The sequence below is a fragment of the Pseudorca crassidens genome, chromosome 6 (assembly GCF_039906515.1).
Source record: "Pseudorca crassidens isolate mPseCra1 chromosome 6, mPseCra1.hap1, whole genome shotgun sequence".
Lineage (NCBI taxonomy): Eukaryota > Metazoa > Chordata > Mammalia > Artiodactyla > Delphinidae > Pseudorca > Pseudorca crassidens.
In genome coordinates, this window is record NC_090301.1 from 6,907,587 (window position 1) to 6,934,884 (window position 27,298).

General features: G+C 49.6%; 2 protein-coding genes across 12 annotated transcripts in view; both read right to left on the reverse strand.

Annotated features, from left to right (window-relative positions):
* The window catches only part of DGKD (diacylglycerol kinase delta), a 110,195-nt gene extending 104,365 nt beyond the window's left edge, over positions 1-5,830 (reverse strand). For all 11 annotated transcript variants that reach the window (XM_067740183.1, XM_067740181.1, XM_067740185.1 and 8 more), the window contains exon 1: positions 5,664-5,830. In XM_067740183.1, the coding sequence (XP_067596284.1) occupies positions 5,664-5,819 (156 nt within the window). In that variant the 5' untranslated portion in view covers positions 5,820-5,830. The remainder of the gene's footprint in view (positions 1-5,663) is intronic.
* A 7,106-nt stretch (positions 5,831-12,936) lies between these two features.
* The window catches only part of SAG (S-antigen visual arrestin), a 30,497-nt gene continuing 16,135 nt past the window's right edge, over positions 12,937-27,298 (reverse strand). The window contains exons 8-15 of the mRNA XM_067740193.1: positions 26,454-26,538; positions 24,492-24,564; positions 21,809-21,946; positions 20,323-20,400; positions 19,157-19,180; positions 17,281-17,336; positions 14,174-14,189; positions 12,937-13,177 (exon numbers count right to left, since the gene is read on the reverse strand). Of these exons, the coding sequence (XP_067596294.1) occupies positions 13,069-13,177; positions 14,174-14,189; positions 17,281-17,336; positions 19,157-19,180; positions 20,323-20,400; positions 21,809-21,946; positions 24,492-24,564; positions 26,454-26,538 (579 nt within the window). The 3' untranslated portion in view covers positions 12,937-13,068. The remainder of the gene's footprint in view (positions 13,178-14,173; positions 14,190-17,280; positions 17,337-19,156; positions 19,181-20,322; positions 20,401-21,808; positions 21,947-24,491; positions 24,565-26,453; positions 26,539-27,298) is intronic.

Below are 27,298 nucleotides of genomic sequence, written 5' to 3' on the forward strand. Positions count from 1 at the left end.
TTTTTTCTCTGTGTGTTCCTCTGTGTCCAAATCTTCCTCCTCTTTCTTTTACAAAGACACCAGACATTAGATTTAGAGTCCTTTCATCACCAAAACAACCCTACAGTACCTATGTGGTTATTCTATTAACGCCTTCTTCAGACTACTAGCTCTAGGGGTGTTCTTTGTTGCTCAGGAAGGCCCCCCAAGTGCCAGCACACAGAACAATTTTAAGGTCTCCACTATTTGCTGAGTTAAACTGAATCTGTGAAATAAAGAAAATAACACCTAGCCCATGCTATTCCCACTAGTATTCAATAAATTAACAATTTTTTTAAAAGATACTCACTGTTAATTGTCTGCCAGATTTGTTTTTAATTTGCTATTCTGGCTGCTAGAGATGGAGACTCACCCAGATCAGCTTGAGCTGGGGGTGGAGGGATTCAGGGGGATGGCTACTGGTCAAGATATAAAAAGTGAACAATCAGAAAGACAGAAATAATCATAAAAGCAACCATTTATTGAATGCTCATAATAAGCCAGGCTCGACGCTAAATAAGTATTGCACAAAGACTACTCCACTTGATTCTATGAGTTATCATCATCATTTTTATTTTACAGATCTGAGAACTATTATTATCATTTATATTTCGCAGAGATAGAAACTGAGGCTCAGGAACACACACCTAACGTTTACTGTCACCACTCGTTACCCAAAAACTAGTATTTTCCCTATTTACAGATAAGGAAACCAAGTCTTAAGAGGTTTGGAGACTTGTTCGTGACATCAAAGTTTAGACTCTTAAATACTGCTACATACTAGCTTTAAAAAAACCTTTTAGGGACTTCTCTGGTGGTCCAGTGGTTAAGAATCCATCTTGCAATGCAAGGGATGCCACTTCCATCCCTGGTCAGGGAACTAAGATCCCACATGCCTCGGGGCAACTAAGCCCGCGAGCCACAACTAGAGAGAGGACCACGTGCCACAACGAAAGATCCCACATACTGCAACTAAGACCCGACACAGTCAAAAAATAAATAAATATTTAAAAAAACAAAAAACAAAAACTTTAATACCACTTCACACCCATTAGGATAGCTATAATCAAAAAGATAAAACAACTGAGGACATGGAGAAACTGGAACCCTCATACCTTACTGGTGGAAATGTAAAATAGTGCAGTCACTTTGGAAAACAGTATGGCAGTTTCTCAAAGACTAAGCATAGAGTTACCATGTGACCCAGCAAACCTACTCCTAGGTACATATCCACCAGAAATGAAACATATGTACACACAGAAATATGTACATAAATGTTCACAGCAGCATTATCCAGAATAGCCAAAAAGTGAAAATAACCCAAATGCCCAGCAACAGATGAATGTAAATAAAACGTAGTAAATCCATACAACGGTATATTACTCAGCAGTAAAACGAAAAGAAGTACTGGCACAGGCTACAACATGGATGAATTTTGAACACATTTTACTAAGTGAAAGAAACCAGACACAAAAGGTACATACTACATATTATATTTATGTGAGATGTCCAGAATCAGCAAATCCACAAAATAGAAAGCAGACTAGCAGTTGCCTAGGGTTGAGAGAGTTGGGAAAAAACGGGGAGTAAATGCTAATGGTTATGGGTTTCTATCTTTTTTGGTTGCGTTGGGTCTTCATTGCTGCACGTGGGCTTTCTCTAGTTGTGGTGCACAGGCTTCTCCTTGCAGTGGCTTCTCCTGTTTCAGAGCATGGGCTCTAGGTGCGCGGGCTTCAGTAGTTGTGGCATGTGGGCTCAGTAGTTGTGGCTCGAGGGCTCTAGAGCGCAGGCTCAGTAGTTGTGGCACACGGGCTTAGTTGCTCTGCGGCATGTGGGATCTTCCTGGACCAGGGATCAAACCCGTGTCCCCTGTATTGGCAAGCGGATTCTTAACCACTGTGCCACCAGGGAAGTCCCATGGGTTTCTTTTTGGGGTGATGAAAATGTTCTAAAACTGACTGTGGTAATGATTACACAACGGTAAATATACTAAAAAACACTGAACTGTACACTTTAAATGAGTGAGCTGTACGGTATGTGAATTTTATCTTAGTAAAGCTGTTTTTTAAGTATTTTACAACTTGAACATTTTACTTAATTTCTACTAGTCTTCATTTCACAATGGAAAAAATACTTTGTTTAAATTTGAAATTAAGAATATAAGCACTTTAATGCACAAAGCCAAAAATGTTAACTTTTTAAAAAATTTTAAATAAATTAAGCTCCATCTTAACTGATAAGGCTTCACAGAATCACACTGTTCTCTACTCAGATTTCAAAATACCTTATAATGTGTTCATAAGCTAATTTACCAGTGTATTAGTTCCATTTTCTTTTTTCCACACTAGCTACGTGGTCCTATAAAATCACTACTGTGGGGCTTCCCTGGTGGCGCAGTGGTTGAGAGTCCACCTGCCGATGCAGGGGACAAGGGTTCGTGCCCCAGTCTGGGAAGATCCCACATGCCGCGGAGCGGCTAGGCCCGTGAGCCGTGGCCGCTGAGCCTGCGCGTCCGGAGCCTGTGCTCCGCAACGGGAGAGGCCACAACAGCGAGAGGCCCGCTTAACGCAAAAAAAAAAAAAAAAAAAAAAAAAAATCACTACTGTGTACTATGGTAAGGAAATGAAATGAAGTAATGTGTTTGCTGGGGACAGTTGGAATATATGAAAATATCAGATGTACATGAAATTCTAAACTAATAAACAACCATCTAAAATCTATACACATCAAATTTTCAGAGACTTTCCCCATCAAAGACTTGGGAAAAAGTTTTAAAAGAACCTCACGAATAAAGATTTTTTTTGGCGTTTGGTAAGGCTTCTCTTTACACATGTCCTTATGGCCTTGTTCCTCAAAGTCTGGTCCATGACCAGCAGCAGCAGCATCTCCTGAGAGGTGATAAATGCAGAACCTCTAGCCCCACTCCAGACCTACTCAACCAGAATCTGCATTTTAACAAGATCCCGAGGGGACGTGTCTGCACATGAAAATTCGAGAAGCACTGTCATAAGATACTTCCTTTTCTTTTTCCATTAAGACAGCTCTAGCTTGCACTGGACTAATGTTTCAAAAACTTGACATACATACAGCTCTGGTCCTGGGCCAGCTTGTCCTCAGTTCCATTCCTCACTCTTCTGCTCTACTCCAAATTGCTGATCCCTGCAGGCTGGGTTTCCCAGGCAGGAGGGGGCATGGGGTGAGTCTCCAGGAGCAGCTGTGTCCTTCCAAGCCTCCAGCCCACACCAGATGACCCATGGTGGTTCCAGCCTCTGGTGAGTCGTAGTTGTTCCTGATATGCTGCCTCCCGGCTTGTCTTCCAGCTTCCTGTTTGCTGCCTCATCGCAGGGTTACCTCACTGCCCACTGTTTGCATTCTCAATTCTTCAGCACCTGTGCGACCACTCCCCATTGAACTCCCTCTGTTTTGAATACTTAAAGTGGGTCGTTCCTTTTTGGACTCAGAATGATACCCCATACCATTCTGGATATTTCCCCTGTGCACCACATATACCAGAGGAATTTTCTGAATGGCTTATCTGCTTTAAAAGGGGGAGTGGGGAAGGGAGGTTGGGAGCTACCACACACACAGTAAACCTCACATTCCACCAATCTCTAACAACCCAAAAGAAAACTCAACCTTAAGCTATTTGTACAGCAGATGTGACTGTATTCAGAAATTCAAGTCCTCGGGGTGTATTTTTAACACTCTACCCATCACTCCTCAGCCAGAACAGCTGGTGTAACAGCTATTGTTTTAAGAGGGGAAAAAAAGACTCCTTAAGAACAGAATTCTGGACAAACAGTGGAATCTCTGAGAGATCAAATCTTAATAACAGTTGTAAATCACATGATCCACCCTATACTGGGCACACACCATGCTTGAGGACCAAGCAACAGGTGAGAACAACTCCTATCAGTACCATTTAGGGCTACTTGGAGATCTTTCTAAAAGCACCTCTGACCCATCACTCTCAGGCTCTGAATAATCCTTAGTGGCTCCCTCTTGCCCAAGGCCACAAACTCAACTCCAGGGCTATCCTTTCAAAATCCAGCCTGATCTACCTTTCCAGCCTCTTCCTCATTCCTCTCAATCTGACCCACTCACCTTCTGACCATTCCCAGGTGTGCCTAAACCTGTAGATACAACATTCAACTAGGTGGAAAGTCCCTCTTTCCTTACTTAGCCTGACAAACTCTTTCTCGCAAGATCCTGCCTCCCAGGGTAGCTGGAGTCTCAGTCCTCTAAGCTTCCACAGCACTTACTACATCATACTGTCACATGGACAGATGTCCACCTCCTACAGGCTGGGAACCCCGAAATGGAGAAACTGCCTTCCATCTTGGGATCCTGACCATAGCTCAGATCCAGATCCAAGCTACTACCAGTGACACCCTGGGCAAGACACTTACCCTCTCCACCTCCAATTCCGTAAAAAGGGAATGACAGACAACACCCACCACGGTGGGTTATCACCAGTGCTAATGAGTTAACCCATGGAAAGTGCCGTAAACTTAGCCCAAGTAAAGTGCCTGGCACACAGTAAGCACTGGAGAATTGCTAGCGTTATAATTACTACTATTACTGTTATACCTGGAACAAAGGAGGTGTTCAATACCTATGTGCTGAATAACTGGAGCACTTCACAGTAAAACTGTTTGTAACACTGGGACAAAAGGTTACCCCATCCCAGGTATCAGAGGCTGACATAAGATTAAGAAACGGCTCCCACGGTAAAAGTACCAGCTGAACTCACTGGCCCTGGAGGAAAAGCGCACTGCAGCGGGATGAGATAGTCTGTGCCAGCTGGATCTGCCCAGGCTGCCCACAGACCCAGTCTGCCCTCAGCCACCTGTCCAACCACCTGCCTGAGGAAGCCGTGTGCTAACACAGAGGGCTCACCTGCAGCAAAACCCAAAAGCAGTTTGCAACAGAAACCGCAATGGGAAAACAAAGGGTGCAACTTTACTCCTGCAGAAAGGAAATGCGTCTTTCTGCAGCTAATACTTCGCGTCTGGAGTTCTCCACCGAGAGTGAGATGCCAAGCGGGTGCGCAGCCAGGGACAGCCCCCCTCTCCCCGCTTTCCCGAGGAGGGAGAGAGACGGTCACGGGACCTGCCCTTTCCCGCACGAAAATCCACGCGAGGGGAAGGAAGAGCCCCACACCTGGGTCCAATCGGATTTCTCAGGGGCCACAGGTGAGTGCAGAGCACCCAGCGAGAAACAGCCCGATCCGTCCTCAGAAATGTGCAGAACCCGGGTCGGGGAGCGCTCGCCGGCCGGACGCAGCCAGGAGTCCCCATTTCTGGTGCGCTCGCCCCCCAGCCTGCAGGCCTGTCCCTCCCGGTCCTCGCGGCACGGGGCTTCCTCGCGGCCCGCCCCGCCAACCGCCCTGCCGGCCCGGCCCCGCGCGGCGCCCACCTGCTCCCCGGCCCGGGGGTCCCCGCCGCCGCCCCGCCGGGAGGCGCGCTCAGCCCCTGGCGCCTGGTCCGTTACCCCGCGGAGCGCGCTCCGTCCGAGCAGCGGCGCCCGGCGGGACCCTAGGCCGGGCCGGGCCGGGCCTGGGCGGCTGCTCGGGCCGAACTGCGGGCCTCACGGGGCTGCCGCGGCGTGAGGGGCGCGCGCCCGGGCCGCCGCCGCGGGCTCACCTTCTGGCGGATCTGGCCCGACGTGGACACCTTGCGGATGAGTTTCTGCGGGGAGCCGGGCTCCGCCTCGGGCTCGCTGTCGGACGACTCCTCAGGCGGCGGCGGCGGAGGCGGCTGCGGCGGACCCGGCTGAGGGGCACCCGCCGCCGCCGCCATGCTGCCGGGCCAGCGCGCGCACAGCGGGCGGGGGCGGGGCCGGGGCCGGGGCCGAGCCGGGCTGGGGGGCGGGGCCCGGAGGGGCGGGGCCTGGACCGCTGTCTCCAGCTCCGCCCCTCCGCGCCCCCTGCCGGCCGCGCGCGCAGCCGGAGGTGGCGCCCCTGCCGGGCGTCTCTTCGCCCCCACCGGTGGTGTCAGAACCACAGGTTTTAGCAACTGTTTCTTTTCTTCCTGGGACACAATTTGTATGGGGTTTTTTATTTTTGTGTTCACTCTTTTTCATCTTTAATGTTCCCCTTCAAGAATGTAAGTGACCTCCAGGCGGCTCGGGACTGTCTTTCTTGCCCTGCATCGTGTCTCCAGCATCTAAAGCAGCGTCTGGCATTTAGTAGTTAGTTGCACGACGAACAGTTCGAGGAGTGGGTGAATGCATGCATGAATGCAGGAAAGAAAGTACTTGGACAGGCCTGTGGGATGCCGGAACAGGGATACACAGTTCCATCCGAGAAGGCTTCCTGGAGAAAAAGATAAAGTGAGACGGAAAATGTGAGCAGGAGTTATCCCTAACCGGGGACCCCTGTTCCAGGCCAAGAGATGAGATTGTGCAAAGACCTGGAGGCAAGAAAGCACATATCTCTGGAAAAAAGGGAAACTGTAGCCTAAAGGAAGGAAAATACTTGAAGAGATGAGCCTGGGGGCGGGCAGGTCAGACTGGGCCTTTGTAAACCTGATAAGGGGGTTGGTCTTTTAGGCTGAGTCCTGAAGGCAACAGGAAGCCCTTGAGCCATCTCGACCCTGGGCGGGGCTAAGTGACAAAGCTGAGGACTGTGATCCAGGCTTTGAAGCAATCTGGGCAGGTGGCTGCCCTGGATTACTGGGAGGGGCTGGGGAGACAGAGAAGTGGACTTCGGAGGGTAGCTGGAGGAGAGGCAGAGGCAATTTGGGATAAGCCCCTCCTTCCCAGCTAAGACAGCTGGAGGAGAGGGAGTGAAATTGGAGGTGAGTTTTTGCTGCCCTATGGGACCTCCAGGTGGAGAAGGGTTTGGTGCCACCTGAGAAGGGCAAATCCTCTTTAAAAACCCTATCTCCAGATACAGCCACATTCTGAGGTACTAAGGGGCTGCACAATTTTCCCCTTGCCCTTTCAAAGGGCTGCTCCTAGAAACACAGTGGCTCCTGTCCTGCCTGCGGGTCAGCACACTCTGGCCCCCACTGCACTGGGCAATGCTTTCCAGAGGCAAAATAAGTGAGACACCCCCCCCCCCCAGGGGCCACAGAGGAGCATCTGGTGTGGGGACATGGCCAGGGGAATGGATACACTGCCAGGACAGAGTATACCAGGGCATAATGCAGGAACACTCTGGGACACGCTGGAGACCCCTGGTGAACCCAGCTGTGCAGCCCAGTGCTGTAGCAACTAGCCACATGTGGCTACTTCGATTTCAAGTTCAATTAATTAAAATTAAATTTTCAGTTCCTTGGTCACACTAGCCACATTTCAGCTGCATGTGGTTTAGCAGCTACCACACGGGACAGCACAAATATAGAAGATTTCCATCATCGCAGAAAGTTCCGCAATGCAGGACAGTGACGGCTCCTGTATACTGCCCACCGGCCACACCCCAGACACTTGACCAGCGACTCTAGTCCACACACATGTCCCCCAGAGCAAGCTTGATGGTCTCATTCTAGAGATGAAGACCTGAGGTTCAGATACGTCTCCCAAGGAATTCATGAGAGGCAGAATTTGAACTTGGACTACATGATTCCCAAGTCCTTGACCCTTCAGGGTTAGGCCTCCCAGGAAGCTGAGGCTCGAAGGAGCTCAGAGGAAGAAAGAGGAGAGAAGGGTCTTGTTATGGGCTGACTTGTGTCCCCCCTCCCAACATTCATACATTGAAGTCCTAATCCTCTAGTACCTAAGAATGTGGCCGTATTTGGAGACAGGTAGGTAATCAAGTTAAGGAGGTAATCAAGTTAAAATGAGGTAATTTTAAGGAGGTAATCAAGTTAAAATGAGACCATTAGGATGGGCCCTAATCCAATACAACTGGTGTCCTTACATCAATAAGAAGACATTTGGACGCAGACAGGCTCCAAGGGAAGACCATGTGAAGACACACAGAGAAGTCATCTGCGAGAAAAGGATAGAGGCCTCAGAAGAATCTGACCCTGCCGACACCTTGATCTCAGACTTCTGGTCTCCAGAATTGTGAGAAAATAAATTTCTGTTGTTTAGGCCCCCAGGTCTGTGGTACCTTGTTATGACAGCAAGGAGCTGGCTAATAAGGGCACAGAGGGGAGGGTGTCCTGCATCTCCATGGAGATTGGTGATTTTTGTATCAATTAATTACAATGTAGTGTGATACATAAGTGTAAAAATCTAAGGGTGTTATGGGGGGAGGGACGGTACAGCAGGAGAAAAAGTTATAACTCTGCCGGAGGTGTCAGGGGAGCCTCTCCAGAGGACGGATTACCCCAGCCTGGTTTGGAGATTTGAACTGAAAGGCGAGGGGATGGAGGGAATTTTCCAGGAAAATACAAAAAGGCAGGAGACTATTAGGCGAGTTGGGAGGATGACGGGGATTTGCATTTGCTGCTGAGCCACTGGTCAGGTGGTGGGGAGTCTGGAAGGTGAGCTGCACCAGGACTCAAAGCAGCCTCTGTTTGACTCAGGAGCAAGGACATTATCCTCTGGGCACCAGAGCCACTGAACGGTTTTTGCAAAGCAGAGGAGGGTTCGATCCCTGGTCGGGGAACTAGATCCCGCATGCATGCCGCAAGAGTTCTCATGCCTCAACTAAGAGTCTGCATGCCACAACTAAAGATCCCATGTGCTGCAACTAAGACCTGGTGCAGCCTAAATAAATAAATATTTTAAAAAATAAAATAAAGTGACTTACCAATCCAGGCAATGCCGATTTGGGCCAGAACCGAGGAGGTAGTTGTGGAGGTGGAGAGAGGAGGTGACAGACAGAAGACGTAGTAGAGGGAAGAATAGGGACCAGGTTCTCCCTGGCAGGAGATTAGGGAGCAGGGCAAGTCGGAATGCCTCCCAGATACGGGGCTTTCCAGGGAAGAACGCCCCACTGAGCACAGTAGGCCTAGTGGAGAAGATGAACTTGGTTTGGAGCAAACAGCTTGAGATGCCTGGGTGTGCTGTTGCCTATGCCCGTTAGATGCTCAGGGGATACCAGGGTTCCAGAATCCATCATTTTAGAGGCAAAAAGCCAAGGGCATGAACGTGAACGCAAGGGAGAGTTGGGAGGCAGAGATTGTGGCTGAATAGGAGTCTATTTGCAATTATGAAAAAGTACTAGAAATTGTCACAGCCAAGAGAAGCCTAAGGGAATGTGATGACTAAATGTCATGTGGGATCCTGGAACAGAAAAAGGACATTAGGTAAAAACTAAGGAAATCTGAATAAAGAATGGGCTTTAGTTTAATAATAATACGTAAATATTGATTCATTCAGTGTGGCAAATGCACCATCCTAATGTAAGATGTTAATAATTTAGAGGAAACTGGGTATGGGGGAACTCACTGTACTTTCTTTGCAACTTTTCTGTAAATCTGAAACTATTTGAAAATAAAAAGTATATTTTTAAAAAGATTATTAGGCTTAGTAAGAACTATATTATGTTCTTAAATCAGAGGAACATAACTGCCATATTTTCTCTGATGAGCAAAGAAGCCTTTGTGTTCTCTGGTGGCTGCAGAGTACTGTTCCCTTGGAGACCACCCCCAAGGTGGCACGCCTGTAAGAGCACATTCACCCGTACCTCCTTATGCAATGAGTCACGCTGTGAATCATCTCTAACAATATGCTGCTCCCCGAGTTTACCCCACCTTAAGGGCATATCAAGGTGGCAGTAATAACACACTTCATATCCAACCTAATCTTTCTTCTCGACCTGTCAATGTAGAAGTGCACCTCCTGTCAAAAAGAACCGCTTCACGTTAGAATAGATAAAGGATGCACTTGAAAACATGGGAATTATCTTATTTTATCCTGAACTGTGGTTATGATTGACATCTGGAGCAGGACATTGCTTTACTGTGTGCGACATGTAGTTCCCCTGGCCCCCAGGACCTGTGTCAACCAAATACCACCCCCATACATTTCCAAGTGCACCCAGCTTCCGCCCCCTCCCTGCCCACCCCCCAAGCATAAGTAAACTAAACCCTTAGGGTTGTGATATTAGACTGGGAGGCAAGCAGTGAAAAATGTTAAAGGAATAGGAAAACAGACACTCTAAAAAGAAGTTATCTACACGCGATAAAATTGTAGAGAACTAAATACACACACACGAATACAAGTGAAAAGGGGGGAAATCTGAAAAAGATGGGTGGATTACAGCTACATGTGAATCTATAATTATCTCAATAATATTTTCAACTTAAAAAATAACTTAAGGGCAGCCATTGTTGAATCATAAATGCTCCGACAGCGCCCCTCCCCCAGACTCTCATATACACATTCAGCAACAAAAGGTGAGCAAAGGAAATTCCCTGGCAGTCCAGTGGTTAGGACTCCGAGCTTCCACTGCAGGGGGCATGGGTTCAATCCCTAGTCAGGGAACCAAGATCCCGCATGCCACACAGTGTAGCCAAAAAAAAAAAAAAAAAAAAAAAAAAAAAATGGTGAGCAAAGTTCTGGTTGTTATAGACTCAGGGAAACCAGAGTTTAAGTCTTGACTCCAACTCTCACTAGCTGTGTGACCTTGGGTAAGGTACATAACCTCTTTGAACTGCAGTTTCCTCATCTAACAAATGGGAAGCATGGTTGGAATGATTAGATGTAACAGGTGAAGTGCCTAGCACAAGGCAGGTGCCCAGGAAATAGCAGGGACCCCTACTTCTCCTTTGGTTGCAGGTTGCAGAACTTTGCCCCAAGTTCTCAGCTGCCGCTTTCTCCATGCAGCACCCTCAGCTCCTTTGCACCCTGTTTCTCCCACTGCACCTACCTAGAAAACCCTGGGCTGCACCTCCAACCTGCACACGGGACATCCTGCCTTCCGACGCCAGAGCAGACACAACGCCTCTAGTGCGCAGGCCCAGCTGAGCTGAGGTTCCATGTCCCGTTCGGGGCAGCGGCTGCTCACTTCCTGCTCACACCCGCACGCCCTTGTAGGGGCGGCCAGCTGCAGATCGTAAACTAGCCAGCACGCGAAAGCCAGGCGTTTTGGTACCAGAATAACCTGGAGGGCCAGGGCTGTCCTGACCTCTGCTCTCCAGGGACTGGCCTTCCAGCTCTTCTCTCTGGCTCTCACACCCGCACAAAGGTCTGACCTATTCCTGCCCACCCTGACTTAGGATATCCTGGGGTCAAGCAATGCAGGAACCAACTGGCTGATCCTCTCACCGGGCCCTGCCAGGCAGACTCCCAAGTCCCTGGCTTGCCCGGCATCTCGGGCGGGAGCCAACCACAGCCAACCTGTGGGCTTGTGGGGTAGGAGGGCAGCAGACGGGCTCAGATTCCCAGAGGAGCATGCCGCCCTCCCTGAGTATCCTGAGAGAGGGGTGTGGCTGGAGTGGAAGCCTGCCGATGGGAAAATCGTGTCTTACCCTGCAAACCCACAGCTTTTCGCCTGTATTTTTTTCTTAATTTTTTTTTGGCCGCATCACGCAGCCTGCAGGATCTCAGTTCCCTGACCAGGGATGGAACCCGTGCCCCCTGCGCTGGAAGTGCAGAGTCTTAACCACCGGACAGCCAGGGAAGCCCCGTGCCTGTATTGTTATTATCAGTCTTCCTCCTCCAGAAATGAATCCTCACCCCTGTCAATATCAGAATGCCTCATATCCAACACTCGAGTTCAGACCTTGCTCTGTGTGTATGGGATCCTGTCCAAGGTTCCCAAGTGGAGCCTCCGGTCTAAACCCCAGTCCCCAGGACACAAACCAGCCTGGAATCCTGCTGAACAAACCCAAATGTGGGAGCCTTCATATGCATGGAACCCACACTGTGTCTGGCCCTCCGCCACTGCTGTTTGTCCTGGAGACCTGACCCCGAGTGTCCAGCCCACACATGCCCCCTCCCATTCACCCTCGTACCTCCTGTGAGCCCTGTGTACAGAACTCTCCAACCCCCTTTCATCCTATTCCCTTGAGACATGGACCAGAGCCTACACATCCCCCAAGCCCCTCCGTGGCCACCAAGAGAGCCATTCAGCCTCTCTGCCAGGGCCGGGGTACCATGGGCCAAGAAGGGGACTCTGCAAAGGACAGGGCCCTGGCATCACCTCCGTTACGTCTCCTCCTTTACTCCCGGACGTAAGCATCCTTTCCCCCAACCGCTTCTATGCCCAATCTCGATGAAGACAGTCTAAACAAGAAGCCTGTCTGATTCACAGTGAACTCCCTCTTCTGGGACAACCCATTCCCGGGGCCGGGCTCTGCCATTGTTGGCCCCAGGGCACTGATTCCCTGACCGAAGCTGGGCCAGATTCTCCTGCCCAGAAACGGCACACGGGAACCAGAGGCTCAGAGACTAGGAGCGTTTTGTTCTGAGCCACCACCAGGTGAATGGCCACCCCAGAGGGCAGGACCCTGAGTTCCTGGGCTGGGACCCCGAACCTTCTCTGATTTCCACCCAGCCCAGGTGTGGCAACTGGAGATTCTTCCTTTAAGTCAGTTCTCTGAGCCACTCTGAGGTCCTTCCAATGCATTCCTTTTTTTCCCCTTTAAACCAGCCAACTCGCAGTTCATTGTTTGCATTCAATGGAAACAACCAACAGCCCAGAGCTCAAACAGGACTTAGACCCAAAAGTTAAATCAGAGATGAAGAGTGTTTTTACCCACATGTGTCCACTGCCCTGTTTCTCTTGGGAGGCTCTTTGGGTGCCCTGGAGCTAGGATTGCTCAGGTCATTAGACACACTGCTCCCCCTCCAAGTTTCCAGGGAAACAGCTTACCCCAGGGGTCCTGGAGAAAGCCCGGGACACACCAGGCCCCTTCAAGTGAGTGCATTGATTTCAGGATGGCTTCTCGCCTTGATGGGTCTCCTTTCTAGATGCTGCCCTCCCCCCTGCCCAGACTCAGGGCCCCTCAAGGCTGCAGCTTGCGTGCTGTTGACGTCACTCAGCTTCCCCAACAAGTCAGCCTGACTCACAACCAGGACAGAAGAGACAAACTTTATTTCTGTGAAGAAGACCCGCACTTTGGTATTTAGCATAACTAAAGGGCTAACTGTGGGGCACTGCTACCATGCTGCTAACGACCCCATTTCCCGAGTCCTGAGCCGGCCTCTTCACTCATCCACAGCCGCCTCCTGGTCTGTCTTCTCTTCCTTAACTTCTCTTCCATCTTTCAGATTTTGGCGAGCAAACTCCTCAAAAACCAAATTTTCATCCTGGAAACTAAAATGAAACAAAGAACTTTGATCATGGCAATCATGGCATGTTCTTTGAAGCTTTCAATGAGATCTTGAGGAAAACAAGATCTTTGATCTCCCTTTTGCAACACAGGAACCGATCAAGATTTTCCTACGTGATGGAACACAGGACAATGCCATTCTCCTCATAGTTTTCCAAGTAAAATCTCTTTAACAAACAAAAATCAGAGAAAATGAAGGAACCCACAGAGTAGACATACATGCCCGGAATAACTGTGTGTGTATATGTGAATGTGTGCGTGTGTGCGCGTGTGTGTATGCGTGTGTGCATGTCCTGGTACTAGAGAGCAAAAGGAAAGCCAGGCCCTGCGCCGGTATTGAGAGCATGGGGCGTGTATGGAAAGACCCAAAACGGGGTTTGCGCTTGTCTTGTGCAGATCTCAGCCTATCAATAACCACTGTTGTGGTTGGACTGGCCCTTGTGGTTCCTGTTACGACTGCAAGATGCCCTTCAGCAACAACCATCCAGAAACTTTTAGAAAATAAAGGTTTATTACTTACAGGACCTGGAAATTACACAGCATATACCTGGGGCCACACAGCGAGGTCGTGGGTAGTGAGGGAGAGCACACCGCACAGGCCTGGGGTTCTGCCTTTACTGGGGTTGGAGGTGGGGGCCTAGGGTTTCAAGGGCTCACTCTTTATTGGTGAATTTAAAACAGAAGAGCAGGAATTTAAAGTGCAGAAAGACAAAAAACAAGTGGCTCAAATGATCTGCTATTGAAATCAACCAAACTCTAAAACAAAGGAGAGGGAGAGCCGGCCTGGCTCTGATCGAGTCTGGTGGCTGGCAATGTGTTTATTCGAGTGGATGCCTCTTGGAAGAGGATGTCTTGGCAATCAAAGCTTAAGTCAGGCACTTGCATTACAAAAAAATAAAAACCAAAAACAACTGTGAGGGGTCACATTAGGGTTGTGGAGAAGGAGGTCACAGAACGGGATAACACCAAGCAGGACTCACCTTTTCTTGGTCTTATCTGTGAGCATGGAAGAAAGGAGAGAGAGATCTATTAGCATAAATCCTGTCTACCGGAAATTTTCTTCCTTTGTTAGGTCACTTTATAGGTGGAGGAATAAAAGGCCTAGATATATGCATTTCATGAGAATGGCGTGTAATTCCTGCTTCTTTGCCATTTCCCACTCGGAGGGCCTTTCTCCCTGCATTTTTAACCATCACTTCCTCTAAAAGTTGCCACCACAACCTTCACCTCCCCAGACGGAATCAGCCACAACCTCGCCTCTAGGACCCTTTCCCTGATTAGCCTCAGCCCCTCTGATGTTGTGCTTCTCCTTTCTAAGCCTTTCTCCCTATGTGCCCTTTGGACCCTGTCCAGATCAGAGTCCCCAGGAGCTGTTACAACCCAGACTTCCACGGTCCAGCTCTCTAGGGGTGAGTCCTGGGACTTGACATTGAACTAGTACTCCAGTGGGGGAAGGGGGTGACTAAAGCTTGAGAACCACTCCCTGGCCCCTCAGGGAGTTTGACTTCTCTCTTAACACATTGATCTTGGGGTAGGGGGCGGGTGCGGGGAGTGGGTTAGATTTTCACATATATTTTGCAGACCCAGGGTTATTGCTAATTCTTTGTGAGGTTTTCTGCTTTTTGTTTTTGTTTTTTTTAATTATTTTTTCTTATTTATTTATTTGGCAGCGTTGGGTCTTTGTTGCTACACACGGGCTTTCTCTAGTTGCGGCGAGCAGGGGCTACTCTTCGTGGTGAGGCATGGGCTTCTCATTGCGGTGGCTTCTCTTGTTGTGGAGCACGGGCTCTAGAGCGCAGGCTCAGTAGTTGTGGCGCACGGGCTTAGTTGCTCTGCGGCATGTGGGATCTTCCCGGACCAGGGATCAAACCCGTGTCCCCTGCACTGGCAGGCGGATTCCTAACCACTGCACCACCAGGGAAGCCCCTTGTTTTTGTTTTTAGCTTTCTGCTGCCCACCTAGTAAAGTCCTAGTGTAATCGCCTCACCACCCACCATGGTGAGCCAGGAAGAACTAAGTGAGGCTACACAGCTCCAGGGGGTTTGGGGGAGCTTGTGGCGGGGCTGAGCCACTGCCCTTATCTCTTGTGCCTGTCTGGAAGGCAGTACCAGGAGGGAAGTGTCTGTGTGGGCTGCTAACCACAGGGGACCTACAGAGAGGCTGACTCATCAAAATGACCCTGGGCAAGAAGCATCCTGGACCCCCCCCAACCCTTGTATGTAATAAGTTCTGGTAGCATTTCTCCAGAACTTATTACATACAAATTACTTGGCCCCTGGCCCTGGCAGGGTTTCTTAACTCCAACTTATGCTTTCTCTGCTTAGCATCTACCCGTCTCAACTCGGGGCACCGGGGACCAGGCAGGTAAGATGTGAGCATGCATCTGTGAATGAAACTTGGGACTCATAAACCTCTGGAAATCAAAATTTTGAGGCCATGGTGTGATTTGTCCTTTCTCCCCCAAATCTCACAGTATAAAAGATCATTGGTTTAGCCTTGATGTTATGATATGTTCAACATGAGGGCCATAATGACTGGAACATGAAAATGTCATACCCAGAAAAGGAATCACTCCACTTCCCCCAAGTGAAGTCATAAAGTCTGTTCACGGGGCCAGAAAATGATCTGACACAAACTATGACATCTCCTCCAGTCATAGTTTTAAAATAGCCTTTTAGAATGTCCTTGAAAGGGACCAGAATGTGTCTCAATCTCACGTAGTTAAAAATAGTATTTTAATGATACAAGCATAAATGAATAAAAAAAAATATGGTTAGACTGTATTTTTCCCCCAAGGGAAGTTTTTGTCAAACTTCCAGAAGTTTTGAGTATTTGAATCTAAAATATTTGGAAGAGACACTTTGAGACAAAATAGTTTTGAGACAAAGCCAAAATGAATATGGGGCTCATTCTAATGTTTAAATGCCATTTCATTAAAAACACAGAAAAGCTCTTTATAAAATATAAGAAAAAAAACCCTGCTTGTTTATACCACTTTTACTTAAAATGTTCTTAATTACTATAACTCGGGAGGGTTCTCATCCAGACAGGTCCATTTTTCTTTCCTGCCAACTAAGCCACCTTAACACACAGAGGAGAATTTTTCCTCAGAATTTCTGAGATTGCACCTACATTATTTTTGCTGCTTCATTTATCCCTTTTAAAAGAGCTGTATTAAGATCTAATTCAAATATCATACAATTTACCTATTTACACGTACAGGCCCATGGGTTTTAGTTTGCTCACAGAGCTGTACAACCATTACTTAATGTACTTTTAACATCCATACAAGAGCCAACGGATTTACAATTCAAAGGAGCCAAGGTATTAGGAACCCAGCCCGACCCTCTTTTCCAGTATTTTCTGTATTCTCATCATAACTGCCATTGTCAGAAATACTCATCATCTTCTAAATTCCTATTAATGCTTCCAAATGAAATGCAAAAGCCTCAGGCTGTCAAATTTACTTTTTTTTTTTTTTTTTTGTCAAATTTACTTTTCACTCAAATTTTATTTAAATCTAAATCCAGGTCTGGGGACTTCCCTGGGGGTCCAGCGGTTAAGACTCCGCACTCCCAAAGCAGGTGGCCCGGGTTCGATCACCTGGTCAGGGAACTAGATCCCGCATGCATGCCGCAACTAAAAGATCCCACATGCCGCAGCGAAGACCAGACGCAGCCAAATAAATAAATTCTTTTTTAAAAAAAGAGAGAGTAGATCCTAAGACTTCTCATCACAAGGACAAAAACACTAAAAAAAAAAAAAAAAAAAGAATCCGTGTCTGTTCACAGCAAAGCTTCTGCTTTTAAATCATTCCTGATAAAACCAAACGAGACAACCCGCACCCAAGCAGGGATGCTACGTCCTCCACACACTCACTGGAAGTGGACAAGCCACCCGGCCCAGGACCTAGTAGCCGAGCACTCATTTCTGGGAGGGGGGCCCAGGCACTTGAAGGTGGCCTGGAACCTCGGCCACCTGGCCCTGCCTGTGCTCAGATATGCGGTCAAGGAAGACTAGCAGTGAGTACGTAATAAATCTGTGAGTGGTAAAGGACTAGAAAAAGGCAAGATAACGCAAGACTGACCTGGGTCCTCAGACTGGGGGTGCATGAGGCGGAACGGCACGTCAGCGGTCACTTCACTAGAAAGAAAGAAGGATGCAGAGCGGTGAGAACACGCACACAATTGTAAACGCACAGCCAAGAGCTGGGAGCTGGGGTTGCAGAGCTTCGTGAAAGGTCCCCAGGCCCCAGCTGAAAGAGGACTCAGTGAGAGTCAAAACAAAACAAAGCAGAAATCAGGAAGTGGTCAAGAAGGAATTTTAAATGTATTCCCTGGAATGTGGTCTAGAAACTCCACTTGCGAGAAGCTGAGGCGGCTAGGATTTTTAGGTCCCCCTTCCTCCTGGTTATTAGTTTCAGGGACATGATATTATAGGTAGAGAAGAGGTGAAATCCTGGAGAATAAGGATAGCTTTGAAAAATATCCTTTGCAAAATGTAACTACTTTTTACGTGTTAAATCTGTGTTAAGGCCGCACACAGTCCCTCTGCAGAGAGCAGAACAGGGATGAGCACGGTCTACCCAACTCCAGAGGCTAAAGGGCTTCGAGGCGACTTGGAATTTATATTAAAAAAGGAAGGCAACAGGGCTTCCCTGGTGGCGCAGTGGTTAAGAATCCGCCTGCCAATGCAGGGGACACGGGTTTCAGCCCTGGTCTGGGAAGAGCCCACATGCCACGGAGCAACTAAGCCTGTGCACCACAACTACTGAGCCCGCGTGCTACAACTACTGAAGCCCACACGCCTAGAGCCGGTGCTCTGCAACAAGAGAAGCCACCGCAGTGAGGAGCCCGTGCACCGCAACAAAGACCCAATACAGCCGAAAATAAATAAATAAATTTTAAAAAAAGGAAGGCGAGGAGTCAGGAAGGGGTGGAAGGGAAATCTAGGCACAGGAAGAATGGAAAGGGGTGTGGGAAACAAGGGTTACTCCTTGTTTCACCCAGGACCCATCACCTCCCGCCCTGGGGTTACTGCTTCGGTCAAAGCACTTCTGCTGCTAAGGTGCTCCTGGTGGACCCGAATATGGCTGGGGTCTAGGAGAGAAGGCACAGCCTGGGCTCCATGTGAGGGGAGGTGATAAGAGTCGGTGAAGGAATATGTAAGGACAGTACCTGCCTCAGACTTGTCTTACCTGCTGCCTCTTTGTGCATGATTTAAATGGCTGCTCTCACTAATCACAATCGCCCACAGGTGGAAACAACCCAAATGTCCACCAACCAAAACGTGGTCCATCCATACCATGGAGTATCTCTCAGCCATAAGAAGGAATGAAGTGCTGACACGTGCTACAACGTGGACCTTGCAGACGTGATGTCAAGGGAAGAAACAAACCAGCCACAAAAGCACAAATATTGCCTGATTCCATTCATATAACATGTCCAGATTAGGCAAATCTACAGAGCTAGCAAGCAGGTTAGTGGTTGCCAGGGATGAGGGAGAGGGGAGAATGGGAGAGACGGCATAATAGGTAAGGGGTTTCCTTTTGGGATGGGAAAAGTGTACAGGAGCTAGAGAGTGGTGACAGTGGCACAACACTGTGAATGTCCCTGATGCCACTGAACTGTACACTTTTAAAAGGGTAAAATGGTAAACTTCACGTTATGTATATTTCCCCCACACACACACACGGGCAGCTGCAAGGAGTGTGCCAGTTTTCTGAGTGTGCGTGTATGTGTGTGTCCTCACCCAGGTGCAGGCCCAGCTACGGTCTCAAAGGAACATCCCCAACCTCACACCAAGGTCTGCAGGGTGTTAGGGGCATCATCTCCTAAGACCTCTGAGCATGAGAGCCGGGAAACCAGACTTCACTGTCACTGTTTTGAAGCCCCGGTTTGTCCCCTTTGATATCTTGGAATCAAGCAGAGAATCAAGCAGAGAAGGAAGATGAAGGGGTTTACCTGGAGGTGAGGTCTCCCAGGAGGCTAGGAAACACAAAAGCAAACAGGGCTGTGGTGACTCTCCACAGTGGTAACACAACCTTACTTGCCGTTATTCAGAGGCTGGACACGTGCCCGCCATGTTCCTCACTCACAACTTTCAGGATCTTCGCACCCCTAACAGCCAACTCAGCTATTCCTCTCTACTTGTGATTTCATCTCTTTCTCAAGTGGGTTAGTTAAAAAGAGGAATTACATAGGTTCAAGCCCTAATGTTCAAGAATAAACCTCGGTCCAGAATTTCTCTCTGGGCCACAAAGGTCACGGTGAACTACCTGCTGATCACTTACCTTGACCGCTGCACTCGACCCTGTTTTAGATCCTCTCAGAGAAGATGAAAGAAAACACTATGCACTTTGAGAAACACAGCTACACACACTGTGTTAACGAAATTTGCAGAATCAACCCACGTTCTACTTTGTTGCCCCAACCAAAATTTGGGGAACTCTTCACCTCCTGAGCCCTATGGAATATACACATGGATTTGCTTTGATGGCTGAACTACCGAAGGCTGATCAAGGTACAAGGCCAGAGCCTCTGGCAATGGAATTTGAAAAGGAAAATGAGAAGTCGAGTTTTTCCCTTCTGATAAGATTTTTAAATGGAAAGAAATTGATTTCAAAAAAGATGGGAAACCATTTCCTCAGAACTCTGAGACAGTCATGCTCTTGTATGAAAAGGAGACTCCCCAGTCCTGTGATTGCTCGTTGGGGAGGAAAGGCAGGCCCTTTCCGTCATGGATAGACGCCTCCTGAGAGGCAGGTGAACCAGGATGCCCTGCGAGTTCATTTCACAGCCGCCAGTCTTTTCCAAAGTACAATCAGACGCTCAACTGATTCTCCTGTTTTATATCAGCTTCCATATGTGAGCACAGGCACACCCATTTTTGCCACGTGGTACCAATAGTGCACGTGTTTCGTAGTCTGCTTTTCTACCTTTTCCCCCGTAATGTTATATCAGGTAGAATTGTGAAACTAGACAAATAGAGTCTCTCTAAAACTCTGCTATGTAATCGATAGAATTTGTGGACTTTTCTTGCTTCTGTCTCCCAGTCACTCAGGAATGAAACCATTCAGACTACTGACGGCCAAGATAGAGCAGGCAGAGTGCTGGAGCTGGACACTCACCCTGACACCGTGAGCTTCACCTTGATCTGGTAAGACACCAGGATCCCCATGACGGTCTTGTCTATGCCCTCCTTTATGCTGCTCAAACAGAAAAGAAAAACAGAAGAATGCAGGGAGGGGAGAAGCGGGAAGCAAAAACCGGGTGAATCAACCCCACCTCTCCCCACTGCGTCATCCAGGCTCTGCTGTGTCCTCACTGTCTGGGGCGCTGGAAGGCAGCCCTGACGCTGGGTGAAAGGGGGGCTCGGGATTCGGGGTGGGCTTTGCTCTGCCATTAACTGACCCGGTGACCTTGGCTGAAGCTCTCATTCTGGTGGAACCTCAATTTCCTTATCTGTGAAATGAGTATAAATTCACCTTCCTCACAAAAGCATGGAGAGACTGGCATGTTTATAAAATACTCCATGAACCACAAAAGATCTTTACAAACGCAGTGCGCCGCTGTGGATGTCGTGATTCCTTTGCCCTCGAGTTCACGGATCTAGGGCATCAAACTCCCTGCTCGGCCCTCTCCCAGAGCATCACAGATGTGCTTTAGAATCTAACACACCAACTGGCAAATCAACCTCAGAAAATCCTTTGACTCCCAAGATCCTGCTTTCTGCCCAACGTTCGCTGACCCCGCTGTTCGTCTCGGAGCTACGGGGGCAGGGAGGGCAAACGCGAGAGCTCTTCTCGATGGCATTGCCTGGAGCTGATTGCTGGGGCCTTGGAACACACAGGGGTGGAGGGGGAGATGGCAGCGAAGGGCCCGAGCCTGGGTGGCAGCTCCTACCCCAAACCCTCAGGGCTCGCCAGCAGACACACCGCTGGGAATGGAAGCCCCGGAGGATGGTGAGGAGTGACAGGGCTATTTGACGTAGAAGCTTCATTCTAGTTTTTACTAGATCTGCTGGCTCAGTTCGGCCATGGTTCTCTGAGCAGGGTCAGCATATCAGTGCTTATTTTCATTTAAATTGAACTGACCTCTGTAGCCCTCAGGACCTCCTGTTTTTACCTTTCCTGATGGAAATGCATAAACGACCTTTCCATCATTCATGGAGCCAGCTGGGGCACTCAGTTCGTATGCTCAGGGCTCTACACTAGCTAATGATGATTTTGAAGGTAATAGCTGACATTTCTGGAGCACTTACTGTGTGCCAGGCACCACATTTTACATGGACTGTCTCACATAACCCTCAAAACCTCTCTCTGAGGAGCTGTCGCTCCCACACTTTACAGACGGGAAAACTGAGGTTCTCAAGACAGCTCCAGTTATCTGCCCAGGGTGGCCCAGACAGCAAGCAGGGGTGTTGGGGCTCAGCACAAGGTCCAGAGCTGTAGCCACTGTGTCACACCAGGGGTGGGAGTGGGGTCCCTGCTTGGGGCCCCGGGGCCCCGAGCACGCGCTTTGCCACCAGGCTGCGTGTGCAGGCCGCGAGCCCAGGGCTGGGACGAGGAGGGGGCGTAGACCAGCGCCACCGCAGCACTGAGTCTCGGGGCTCACATGGTGCTAGAGGCAAGGTTCGTGTCCTCGTGCTTGATTTTCCCGTCCAGGGCGATGCCCTTTCTCTCGAGGTTGTTAGCCAGCAAGGGCAGCAGGGTCAGCGTCGTGGTCAAGGTGCTGTTTGGTGGTACCTTTTCCCTGCAGGAAGAGACACAGAGAGCAGATTTAGCTGGCTGCTCTTACAGCCTTGAAGCCACCTTCGCCCCCACGAGACCCTGTGTGCCGTCAAGCATTTTCTAGAACCCACGTTCCCTGCGACTCATGGGAAAGACAGTCCAGGTGCCTGTGCCTTTGCCTTGTGAGAAGAACAGCATTAGTGACGTCTCAAAACAGGCTGGCAGCAACGTTAGGACGTTTCTCAAGTCCCTCAGCCTGTTCTGATTGCTGAATTTCTAGAATGTCTTGTGGGGTGAAGTGAGACTGGCCCAAGAGTCAGGGACCACACCCAGTCTCCTCCTGAGGCTTCGTGAACCACGCAGTGGGCTGCAGGGCCAACTGGCCAGTGCCAGCAACAAGCCCAGGCTGGGAGCCGTCACTGTCGGGAGGTTTCAGCGTGTGCCCAGGGAGGAGGGGCGCGAGAAGGGCCGGGTCCTCCACTGTGGGCTGTTCAGACTGGGCGGCTCTGTGGGCCTGGGTGCAGCTGGGGGCAGAGCAGCGCGGTCTCCCCAGGCTGGGCAGCATCCCGGCTCACCGAACAGCATCTGAGGCTGGAGAGTTGGCTCTGCCACTCACCCACGTGCTGACCCCTGGCCTGTGCCCACAGCCGCCATGCAGCTGCCTGCCCTCTCCGACCCCAGAGCCCAGGCGAGCCGTGTCCGTGCTCCTGGCACACCCTCTGTCCTTGTGCCCAGCCAGGGCCCTGAAAACACTGTCCAGGAGCCAGCCTCGGGCCCTTTCCCCAGCCTGCTCTGTAACAGACGGGGAGTCCCACTGCCACCCTCGGAACGGGTCCCCTCCTCCATCTCCCTGGGGAGTTGAAGGCGGCTGTGTCTTCCCTGGCCTCCAAGTGCACACAGGAGGCCCCCGGGCATGCAGAACCCTGCCTGAGCCCAAGGTGGCCCACATCCCTGCATCTGGGCCCTGGTAGAACTTCTCTTAATGAGCTTAGTTTGGGCAGCAGAGTGACAGAAGCACAAATTACACTGGAAAGGTAGCTGTAGTAGGAAGGGGCCCCCGGGATGGGGCTTGGACGATGGCCTTTCCCGCAGCAGCCCTTGCCGAAGGCCTATGCCAAGGCCTGGGGCCAAAGTCCCGCCCGGCCACTTCCCAGCGCCTTTGGGATTGGGACTGGATGGTGGGCAGCAGCTTGGGTGTCAGGTCTGGCCTGGTTCCCAGGAGGCCTGCCCACCAGGGCCCCAGACGCCCCACTTTCAACCTCCCTGCCTCCCACCCTTCTGAGGGTATCCGAGGATGGTTCCCAGTTTTCTGGGAGTCCTTGATGCCAAATGTATCCAAGAGCCGTAAAGAGGCCCAGGTAATGGGGTACAGTAGGGGAAAACTCAGCTGGGGACCAGTTTCTCCTATCATTGTTGGGCGCGTGCCAAAAGGTGAGCCAGGAAGACGCCCAGGACACAAGGATGTTCGAGGACACAGCCTAAAAGGTAGAGTAGACCCCAGGCCTGGCCCCAAGGAGACAGTCAGTGAGTTATGGTTCTTTCCTTCCTCTCTCCTCTCTAGACCTATAAGTCAACTTAGGTCAGGATCTGCTTTAAGTAACAGTTTATCCTGAAGTCGCCTTTTAAATATCATGTAATGTTATCTTGCTGAATCAGCTGTCTTTCCTCACCCCGCTCCCCGAACCCTCCTTCCTCTAACCGTGATAATATTTTTTGCATACAACAATGCTTAGGAAAAAACCTTCCCAAGCAATCCTCTCTGGGGGAAGGCATAATCCCCAGAAGCCTGTGTGCCTCATGAACCTGACCGCCTAGCACAAAGCAAAACTGGTGAGATCTCTCGCTCCACCATGAAGAAGCCATCACAGGGTTCCCATTTGTTTTTAATATCTTTTTTTTAAAAAATTTATTTGGCTGTGCTGGAACTTAGTTGCGGCCCGCAGGATCTTTAGTTGCAGCATGTGAACTATTAGCTGCAGCATGTGGGATCTAGTTCTCCGACCAGGGATCAAACCCGGGCCCCCTGCACTGGGAGCACGGAGTCTTAGCCACTGGACCACCTGGGAAATCCTCCCATTTGTTTTTTACTCTAATGAAGGGAGAAAAGTCACTAACAACAAGTGGCTGAGAACTGATATATCATCCTAATCCAGTTGTCACTGGTATCAGATTTTCAAGTTATGGAGAAGATCAAAAGATAGGGAACCCTTGACTGGGCTGACAGGTCATTTGATTTTCTGCTCTGGGGGCAGAAACAGTATCAAATTCCTACCCACTTATTCAAGGATCAATAGAAAGTTCTAGACATTCCCACTGTGACATTTCAGCCTTTATTTCTCTCCTCTCCATCATTCCTTAGCTTGACCCAGCTCTCGGAGTTCTTGTTAGCGAGCACAGGATCAAGATGCTAACTTTCTTTGCAGTCCTTGAAGTGAGAACAGGGGAAGGAAGTGGAAAGCTGGGGAGCTAGCTGACCATTCTACTTCCGTCTTCAGCGATGACCAAAATGGGAACTTGACCAAGAAGCTGGAGCCGCCCAGGAAATAGAAACCCAACCCACTACTCACTGTGTTTCCTCCATGGCCACCGGCTTGATGTAATAATCACTCGAGTAGAGAACCACGTTGGCCACTTGTTCCACTGCAAAGGGGGACAGGGTAGGGTGACTCGGTGCGGAGTCCTGCGTGGTGCCTTCCAGGGGACATGGTTGGTCTTCCCTAACGGCCATTTGAGTGCACCTCTCAGGCTCGGCTTTAAGGCTGAGATTTCTGTTCTGTCCTCAGGCCACTTCCATTCACCAATAACCTGCTCTGTGTCAACACTACCCATGAGCCAGTCTCCTAAAACTGCACCTCCTGGGAGACTCATCCTCCCTGCTGAGCTCAGGGCACATCTGTGGGTATCCTTCCAAAACACACAATCTCCCGGTGTCCCAAAACTCACCATGTGCTCTCTTTCCCCAAATACACTCCCTTCCAACCTTCTCTATCTTATTCAGTGAGCATATCCTTCGGGTGTCCAAGCTAGAAACCACGTGGAGGCAGCACAGGGTTGATTTGTGGGTGTAGCATGGTGAATAGGAAGGTGGGCTCTGGGGCCAGACCGCTTGGGTTCACATCCCAGCTTAGCCATCTGCTGTGGGGTAATTACTGAGCTCCTCTAAGCCTCAATTTCCCCATCAGCAAAATGAGAATGATAATTGCATCTAACTTATATGGTTGTTGTGATGATTAAAAAGATGATTTTTAATCTCCATTAAAATCAAATTTGAGAATCAGAAAAACAATTTGTGTGAAGCACTCAGCACAGTACTCAGCCTATAGAAAGTTCTTAACATCTTGCTTCAGAAATTCAACAGCTTCTTTCAAAAATTAGGGGCTTCGATGTTAGGATTCATAAAACTTTGAGAAATAATTTAAAATTTAAGTATCAAATGATACTTTCTCAATCCTACTGCTTTGTGGAATACTGTATTGACACTACATACAACATGCTAAACAAATAACGCCAGGTCCTACAAAGACTTAAAGGCATAGGAACTTAAACCAACATAAAAACAAAGCCATAAAGTAAGCATGTATATTAGCATCAAGAAAAATCTAGAATTTTTTAGTATGTATGCAGCAAATTCCTGAGTCTTCTCTATGATGGATAAGAGGGAAAGAGGAACGTGGTATACGGCACTTAGGGTGACCAACCATCCTGGTCTGCCTGGGACTGGCCCCATTTTAGCATTGAAAGTCCTGCGTCCTTGGTCCTGGTCAACCCAGGATGGTTGGTCACCCTAACACACTGTGAGTCTAACTCTGTCTCAGCCATCGAGTGTCTGAGGGAGAAGTGAACAGAGAGGTCTCCCTCCAAGGTCATTTTATCGTGTCTTTTTTACATCACCCATATAAGACCAAGATCTAGGAGCATCCCGTGCACTTTGACGTCCTTTGAGCTGAGGAAGTGTTTAGGACCAGCAAGCGGGAGGCGCATCTCCTGAGCGTTCAGGAGGCTTGGCCACCACATCACGGCGACGCAACAGTAGCAGTGACGTAGGGATTACCACTTACAAAGCATGTCCAGTGTGATCAATCAGTACCTAACGAAACCTGGGAAGGTAGTCCGGGAACACTGCTGTGGCTGCCTGCTAAATTCCAAGAGGACGTGCACAGCTCGAGCCCACAGGGGAGCCCAGAGTTCCCAGGCCAGGACTCCCCACTACACTGTGCAGAAAGAAAACTCCTCCCGCACTTACCCCGAGACCTGGCACAGGGGCCCCTCAAGGAAGGCGTGACAAGGAAGGACGGGAAGATGCCCTGTCGGGGATGCTGTCCCAGGACAGAAGACAACCCTAAGCTGGGCACGAGGCTGCAGGAGAGGATACCTTCCTCCTCTAAGGTCCTGCCGTGTGACGACAGAGACAAACGGGCAGTTCCAAGGCCCCAGGGGGCCTTACTGACCAGAGGAGAGACCCTTGGGAAATATGACTAGATTGGGAACCTGGAAGACTCTGCTGTCCGGGTTCGAGCAGAAGGTCCTACCTAGCACTTTAATCTTCTTCACCGTCTTCTCTGTATTATTGGTCACGGTCACAGTCACAGGAATGGGTTCCCCATGGTAATAGAGCTGAAGAAGTCAGCAGATACGTCAGAAAAGGGGAAGAGAGTGTGGCCATATCTTGTTAAATTCATCTCAGTCCTTTAACTGGAATAAAAGTGGCTGAATGCCCACACTTTCAAGGAAGACAGGGTGATGGCATCACGTTTCCTGTGGAGAAGGGTCTGGAGCAGGTTCTACCCCCTCTGTGGGAGGCTGAGGCGGATGATGGGGCCTCCGGCCCCAACGCCCGAGTCCTGAGGTTCACGCAGAGTTAGCCCCGGGGGTGTTGAGTGGAATCATGAGGTTATTGGGGGCAGAATAAGTGAAATGAGGGGAAATCAGTGGGGAAGCCCAGAGGTAGAGCTTGCCCAGCAGTGACTCTGCGCGATCTAGCCCAGGTGCTCATGTCCTTGCGTGTGCGTGCAAGTTACACCACTTGTGTGTGTGAAGTAACACACACACACAGTCTGCTGGCAATGTGTGTGCACGACTCTTGTCGACCAGAGACGGCCTTGGCCAGTTTCACCTTTTTCGGCCGTGATTTTCACACGACATGCTCACCCCCTCACCGTTACTGCCAAACTTAAGTTTGCACAGAAGTGAACAATTTGTTAACACCACACCCACTGATGACACACTAGTAAAGAGGCCCCTGGGGGCAGACAGGGGGCAAAGACAGCCTGGGCTGGGGGTATGGGAAACCCTCCACCTCCAAGTTGTCGGGACCCACAGTGAGTGGAATGCAAGCCAGTTTGGTCCTATCCTAAGGGTCACGTTTACTGGCTCC